General features: G+C 38.3%; 1 protein-coding gene across 1 annotated transcript in view; it reads left to right on the top strand.

Moving 5' to 3' along the window:
- Positions 1 to 7,117: 7,117 nt before the first annotated feature.
- LOC135225393 (uncharacterized) overlaps positions 7,118 to 8,448 on the top strand; it is a 208,047-nt gene continuing 206,716 nt past the window's right edge. The window contains exon 1 of the mRNA XM_064264729.1: positions 7,118 to 7,244. Coding sequence (XP_064120799.1) covers positions 7,118 to 7,244 — 127 coding nt within the window. The remainder of the gene's footprint in view (positions 7,245 to 8,448) is intronic.

Raw genomic sequence — 8,448 nt, 5'->3', positions numbered from 1 at the left:
ATATATTATATTATATATATATATATATATATATATATATATATATATATATATATGGTATATATATACATATATATATATATATATATATATATATATATATATATATAAATATATATATATACATATATAAATATATTAATTATATATATATATATATATATATATATATATATATATATATTATATCATATATATATATATAGTGCATACATATTCTTTATACCTACATGCATACATGCATATATAATATACTATATATATATATATATAATATATATATATATATATATATATATATATATATATATATATATATATATATATATATTATTTGAATATTTCCTGGTGTCCGTGCAGTATTGATTTCTAAAAGAATATAATAAGAGTAAGCGCTTGGCAAAAACTAATGTCGCATCACCACAGATCCACCTCGAGGACATCGCAGCTTTAGCGGAGCGTCAAAATGAAACTGTTCAAAATGAAATGAAGCAGAGAGGAGGAACGAAGGGAGAATATGGGACCTGACGCTACTTGATAAAGTGGGAAGCTGAGGGACGCCAAGAATCTCGTGCTTAATTAATCCCTTCCTGCGGAGACTCCATTTCTTATGATTAAAGTCGCAGGTCTGAAGAGCTGTGAATTATGATAATGCTTTATGAACGTGACCAAAGGCAGGATTTGTAATGTTTAGATATCTGAGCGAGGTACAACGTAGATCATATATTATAGGAAAAATTATTTTTTTTAGTTCGTAGGAATAATTACCACTTGTCTGGAGCTCGCTTTGTATTCTCGGTACTGCAGACAGAAAGTGGCTGATATTAATTTTTCAGGCGAAAGGAGAGAAACTACAAAAAAGAAAACTTAATATACGCAAGAAAACCAGGAATAGCAGAATTCTGAAAAAATGAGTCAGCGAATACAACTTCGTAAAGCATGGAGGGGGTTAGGGGTGAGGGGGTGGGTGCGGATTTGACTCGAATCTACATAAGACTGAAAATTTAGTAAAGTGAAAACTTTCCATTGAACTCAGGTTTTTACTTTTTCTTTAATTTTGTCTATTGATTAATCGGAAACCAGATGAGTTAAATGTACTGTGATGCTGTCATTAATATTTACAAAAATGACAGGTAATGCCCAAAATAAAATGTTAGTAATGCAAAATTATATAATACATGTAGGTCTTATTGCTATTTTGAGATTAATGTTCCATAGCATATTCATTAACGTTCGACGAGATGATGAGGTGTTTTAATAAGGAAATAATAGTACTTTTGTTACTAAAATACAAAGTAAGAAGAACCTTAAAAACTATTATTAGTAGGTTTATAATATTATAAGGATCTTTCCTAGACAGTGACCACAAAGGGTTTTTGGGGTCTTTATCTAGGACTGATATTTCTTAGGGTTCATTATCTTTATGATATTCACAATCTTTTGTTTATGTGTTTACGGTCATCCCCAACGGGATTGGACTAAACAATCCGCAAAGGTGGATACATACCGGGTTAAAACCCGTGGGGGTCACTATGTAGAAAAGCTCCGGTTATTAAATAACAAAATAATACTATGTTGAATATCATTTCTCTCCAAAAGTTCCAGGAAAGCATTTCTCTAGAGTAATACGAAAATGATGTTTCCTTCGTCTGCGTCTTAGGGCAAGAGTTGAGAAAACCCCTCGGGCTGCAGAAAATGAAATAAAAGGTGCGGAATAGAAAATTGGATCCTAGAAGGAAATATCAGCGTTTCGAATATATGATAGATATGAAAATTTACTCTGGGCAAGTTGGTATTATCATTTCTACTCAGAATGTACATTCATTCGTATAGAGACGCAAGAAGCTCACGTGAGTATTTTACCTGGAATCTCATCTTGCATAGAATGCCCCTATAAGAATAGGTGAAGCGAAAGAAAGAAGGTAAGAGTAATATCATGTGGCGTCTAAAATTGATATACAGGTTGAAGATGCCTCAAGGTTGTCCTCGACACTGGAATACTACCTGGGAAGACCTTTGGCCTTGGAAAAGAATCTGTTGAAGAGCCCAAAGTCTCGACACAATGGTCGTCTGTCTACCATTTGGAGTATGGAACCTCCATTATCTGTGAGGCCGAGGATGGTTTAGATGTTACGGATAACAAATAATAAAAAAAAGAAAATTGCGTAGCATAATCTTATCCATTCATTATGCATTATTTAATATTTGATTCCTCTGGAAATATAATGAGTATGACTTGCAACATTCTCATGACACCCACAAAATTCAGCCATATGCTTCACATGATATACTGAATAGGATCTTTTTAAAATCTATTATATTTGGGCTCTGTTCATTTTTAACGTCAAACACTCCATTTGGATTCAATCAGAGAAAGACCTTACAAAAGACACTCTGCACTCACGACATTTATTGTCAAAGTACAGGGCACCATTTTAATGGGAGGGATAGTGGTGTATTATAAGCGGTTGTGGGTCACGGTTAGCATTCACATATGAATAACTTATCACGTTGAGGTGAAATAATATAATTCAAATGCCACATAAAATCTGCTAGATAATAATAACTTCATATCTAACTAGGCAAATTTGCGTTTAAATGGGAACGAATATAATATTTAGGAATTTGATCTATGATATGATTATTACAGAGCCATGCAATTCCTAATTAAACCATATTTATGTTCTAATAAATAGTCGTATTTAAACTAATTTGCAGAATTACATTTTAAGTTCAAACAAAGGACGAAACTGTTGTCCTGTTGTGGTTTTGATGATATTGAAATCACCATACGCTACTTTTAACAATTACGAAATACGAGAATGAACATTTGTTTAAAAAATTCATAAGTTATCATTTGACAATGACTGTCATGAGAATGAATTTCTGATTGCTGACTCACGTTTCACACTATAATACATATTCAATGTATTCCAATTGCGCAATATAATAAAAATAAATTACACGATAATCAAGAGAATAAAATATGTATTAATTATTCTGTCATTGTAAAAAATGTCAGTGTTTCATGAGTGTAGCTTTATTTATATGCTATTCCACTGACACCTCGGAAAGGTGAAAATTCAAGGAAAGAACGTTTCGACTCAGGGTCTGCTGGTCATCTTCCAGGCGAAGGTTGGCGTTCCAACTCCATCCTGCAAAATTCACCTTGCAGATAAAACAGCTGCCTCCATCCTTATTAGGAGGGAGGAATACCTCAGGAAGATCAACGAAATTCTTGGAATCCATTCAAGTTCCGCTGTATCATGAGGAATCCTGTCGACGACAACAAGAGGGAAGCAAACTGCATCATAGACAGAATTAATGCCTCTGTAGATGCTGTGCACCTTCCGAAGATTATGACTGACACTGATGTTCGGTACATCTATGGCAATATAAAATCACATAAAGCCAACAACCCTCTATGCCCTATAATCATCTATTGCCAAACGACCTATCAACTAGCTAATCCATTGTATAACATTCTAACACTTTACATTCCTAACAAACTTTCCATTGATCTTTCAAAATTTCTTGACAAGCTATGTACTGTGCTGGCTGGAGGTTTCATTGCATCATTGAATGTAGAAAGTCTCTTCACCAGTGTTAATCAATGAGCTTATATGGATGATCCCCATCAAGGTCTACAGGGATGAATCCTCCCCAACTTTAAATATCCCTGCAATAGCTGATGGAGGTCTGGCCACAGGAGGGTCCATTCGTTGAACAACCAGGATGTACTCCCCTTAGGGTGCTGTACACCAACTTCTTCATTTGAGTTATTGAGCAGCGCTTCTTCAGTAGGATCCTAAGACCTGCTTGTATGTAAGGTACATAGAAAATACCTTCATCAATGTTGCTGTGAAAGAGCTGTCGATAATAGCATCCACTTCTTGGGCATGCATGCTACCAGCACTCCCTAAAGCTTTGAGGCAAAGGTCTACAGGAAACCACTTGACATCAGGCTCTACCTCAATGGCAATGGAGAGGGGCCTAAATAAAGTCAAAACATTGGTAATAGATGTCATTTGTCAGCCGTGACTTCTCTCACTGCTCTACCTTGAGAGAGCTGTGGCCTTTAAGATGATTGAAACCAACTAAATGTTGCTCACGAAACCTTCCTCCTGGTGACCAACATCAGGAGAACAATGATGCACACCACTTAGACAATGCTACAGCTATGAGCAGAACCCCCGACGCCAGACTTGCAGCCAATAGGATAGCTCCCTGAATATGACTAACCAATAAAATATCGACCCCTTCACCCCTTCTTTGTAAACCTGTTTCCGGGTATATATTTTCCCTGCATGTACCCTTAGTGCCAGTCATCACTCCCGATCAGGGCTTCCAGAACACGCTGTTTTTTGCCTGCAAAAGGATGACCCAATAGACCCTTATTATGCTGAGTGGAGAGCAGCTCATCAGCCTCAGTAACAGCCATCTCTTCCTGATGAAGAGCTTACCTTCCAATACCAGCAGATGTCTGACGATGAAGAAACATTGACAGGAACACTTTCTCTACCAAGTTCAACCGAGGAAAACTCTGAGCCATCAAGCCCTCCTACTGCTGATTTAGAGAATGACACTTTCTTTTACAATGAGAAAACCTGGTGACATCATGCCCTCTTATTGCTTAGCTTGAGACCGATGCCGAAGAATGGACAACTGTTCGAAAAACGAAGAAAGTAGAGAGGAGGATGCTTAACCAGAATGAAGAAGGCCCCCTTCCAAACACTTCTCCTGCAACTACTCTCTTACCACCCCTTCCGAAATATCGAGTATCTGCTCAAGGCGAGCTGCCTGCTTATGTTGTAGTAGCAAAGCTCAAGAAACAAAACCCACACCCGAAAATCTCAATGAAACCCAACCTGGCTACTGATATGATCATCACACCAAAAGCAAAAGAAGCAGCCGACTTTCTACGAGCTAACACCTACTTCCAACTGCTAGATCCATCTGAGAGTTAGGAAAGCGGTTATATGCAAGTACCCGACTGCCCTGCCTTTGGACACCATTGTACAGCTGCAAAATGTCTTAGAAGCTTAGAGATGTATTGGAAAATCAGGGAATCCCACACAAAGAAAATCGTCGTCACCTTCCAAGGAGATATTCCAACCAAAGTTTTCCTTGGAGTATGGAGATCCCTCCCCACAGAGGCCTTCACAGCCGAGCCACTATGATGCTACAAGTGCCAGAGATTTGGACACCACAGCAGCTGCTGCATAGGTAAGGAGAAGTATGGTATATGCAGTAAAGCACACCCTACACAACAATGCCTTGCTTTTAAGAGAGTGGAAAGCAAATGCCCAAACAGTGGAAAGCAAATGCCCAAACACAACACAATGTTTGGAACAAACATAACAAAACCAGACTGTTACAACCTCCCAGGTTGCAGTACAGGTTCTTTTTAGGTCTTTATATTCTCAAGGATTGCAGTCAGTAAATGTACCTCAGTGACAAGGAAGGACGGAAACAGAAACTCAAGAAAACTTAACAATATTCATTATAAACTAGAACAATGACTTAAATCAACCTTGTGAGATTAAATACACTTAATTGTACAGAATATTCAAGAGAACAAATACCTGGTTCTCCGGATCTCACAAAATAACCTAAAGCTACTACACTAAACCCTAACAAGAGAAAATTTCAAGAGAGAAAACATACTTAATATATAACAAGTTGGATCCAAAATAAGGCTAGCCAAAATAATCAATAACCTAATAATAATAAGGTAGAAGGAAGTAAGAGATGATAACAAGGAAAACCTTAATATTCCTACCTACAACACAAAGCTAAACAATCTGGAACTTGGTCCACTAAATACTGACACACAAACAAATATGACAACATATACATGTAAACTTATACATATATATATTTATAAAATAATAAAAAATTGGCAACAAAAATAAACAATTTCACCTGCAAGTTGAAAATTCCAGAAGAGGAGTTGAATCCTGGGCCGTGACCAATCCACCCAACTGCTATCAAAAGGGCTAATACTGTTAACGCCAGGTACTGAAGGGCAACACATTGTCCCAAGAGAAGAGGAACGACTTTATACGTCTTTACCTGGGACGGACAGACTCCCTACTAGCCACCTCACGAGTCAAGTAGCTCTCACTCCCGTATAACAGCTGGACGAGGATGACACGGGGCGCAGGTAAATCCCGAATCCAGTGCCGGGATACAACTACGACACAGGTCCCGTAAAAAATCCTCCGACGGGAACAAGGGGCAGAAAAACGGCAGGTCGCAGATGACTGAGCGTCTGCTAAACCCTCAACAGCAGTGTGAAGGTCGCAGGTGACAACAACAACCTGCGCGAGAAAATAGCCGTGATCCCAGGGACACACACACAACAGACGTATATATGCGTCTTCCAAAATCCGTGAGCGAAATATCCAAGTGCGTGGTCCAAAAGGCAAGTATCCAAAGTCGTCCTCCAAATCAAAATACGTATATGCTGCGACAGGAAAACAGTACTGGTGAGAGCTTGTCAAGACCCGAAAACTCACGCTGACCGGCGGTTCGACATGTCCACTCATCACCTTCATAGTGTTATAAACACTCAAAGCAAAAGAATAACAATCGTTAAAACGATAGTTCACTAATACACAAAAGAGGAGGAGGAGGCGCAAAAACACTGAAACAATCGTAAAGCCACTTAACTTACGGTGACACAAGAGTAAACATACTCAGCAAAAATTTAACTTAAAAGTAAACAAAAAAGTAAACAAGGCTGATTTAAATCAACAAAAGAAATAATGATAGTTTTACGTTAACCTAATACAGACTTAAAAAAAGTTGCAAAGATGAAAGGCGCTCCTCTACTTCCAAGACCATCAAGACCCACTCCAAAACCCAAGCAAAAAGCTGAGATGACCAAAATGGAACCACCGCAAACACCCTCGGCAGCACCACAGCAGCATTCACCACCCAGACCACGAAAACAGCGCAAGAAGGTCAACTACACGTCAGTGCCAAGTGAAACCTTGCCTGCCCCTTCCCTTCCTTCTAATAAGACAATATTCCAACTTCTCCCCCCATATATTATTGACACCCATAGGAAAAAGGCCGGATATTTCACCTAATACCCGATATCAACTCCAATATGAAGAGTGAGAGGGTGTACCCAGTAAGACCCATCGGAACCCGTAAAGAGTTCTTGGCCCCACATCCTTCTCCTTTCCTCCCCACCCCCAAGAAACTTTCAAGCATAGTTGAACAGCCCACGAAAAGTTAGGCGCCCTAAAAGAACAAGCAGTGACAGTTGCATAACACTTACATTCGAAGGGATCACCATTCATTTCAAACAACTGGCAAGAGAGCCAGTTGATAGAGAGACACTGCTGAAAAGCATACAACCCTACCTCATCCAAACTTACAGGTCCACAAAAAATTAATTTCACCTTCTGTTGTCCTCTTCTCCTGGCACTGGAACGAGTGAACCAGAAAATAGGACGAAGATCCTTGCGCCCGCTAGAGTGACTGAGCCACTTCTTAAGTGAGCAAAACCTGGATGGCATATAGCCATCTCATGTATAACCAAAATATCATCCATTCGATACACATCACTACCATTCATCTCCATATCCAAAGAGAACTTTTCTTCTCATCCTATTTTTCTAATTTAAATTTTATCCCTTCCACCCCAGGCTCTCCTACTTATTGGGACTTGCTGCTATAAAATGTTTTCTCTTACTACTTTTCATTTCTGGCCCAGCGGTTAAATTGAGCCAATTGGCATCTCCAGAACAGCACACAGCATACCAATCATCAGTTAAGGGTTGCTGAAAAGCAAGAGCACGTGTCAGCTAAAGGCTGGTTGAATCTAACTACCTACCTACTTACATTAGTGCCATTCACATCCTTTCAATGGTGGCGAGGACTACCGAAGTTTTGGAATAATATATGAATTTCAGACAGCTTCTTTAAAATTTGCTTACTGAAATGAAGAAACTCATATGCTAAGTTGAGAAGGCTCACTATAATCTCACTGGTATACAGATTTCCATTCTTTTCGACGAAACTTGACTTAAAAAGGGTCTTCTTCCGAAATAATAATAATAATAAACGTTTAATTTTTCACTGTGTGAAAATCATTCTCAAAAGGCAGAAATTTTCACTATCAAGAAACACGACCCTTCTAAGTTCATAAGAGTTTGTATGGCGTAAGTTATGTTTAAGATACGCGATCTGTTTTGACATGGCCAGCAACTGTGAAGGGTGTGTTTCAAAATAACTTTTCTGAAATGAAATTCGTTTAAAGTAATATACCAGATTATAGATAGCCAGAGATACACAACGAGTAACTCAGTCCATTTCTCTCCTTAATAACCCTGTGGATTATTAGCATCATTTATTTCCATATCTGAAAAGCTAGCCCTAAATCTAGAAGAGGGCAGTGGGAAGACAAAATGCCGTGAAGACCAATTATTGAGA

The sequence above is a fragment of the Macrobrachium nipponense genome, chromosome 13 (assembly GCF_015104395.2).
Source record: "Macrobrachium nipponense isolate FS-2020 chromosome 13, ASM1510439v2, whole genome shotgun sequence".
Taxonomy (NCBI): domain Eukaryota; kingdom Metazoa; phylum Arthropoda; class Malacostraca; order Decapoda; family Palaemonidae; genus Macrobrachium; species Macrobrachium nipponense.
Note: the sequence above shows the minus strand (reverse complement) of the source record. Positions and strands in the feature narration are given on the sequence as shown.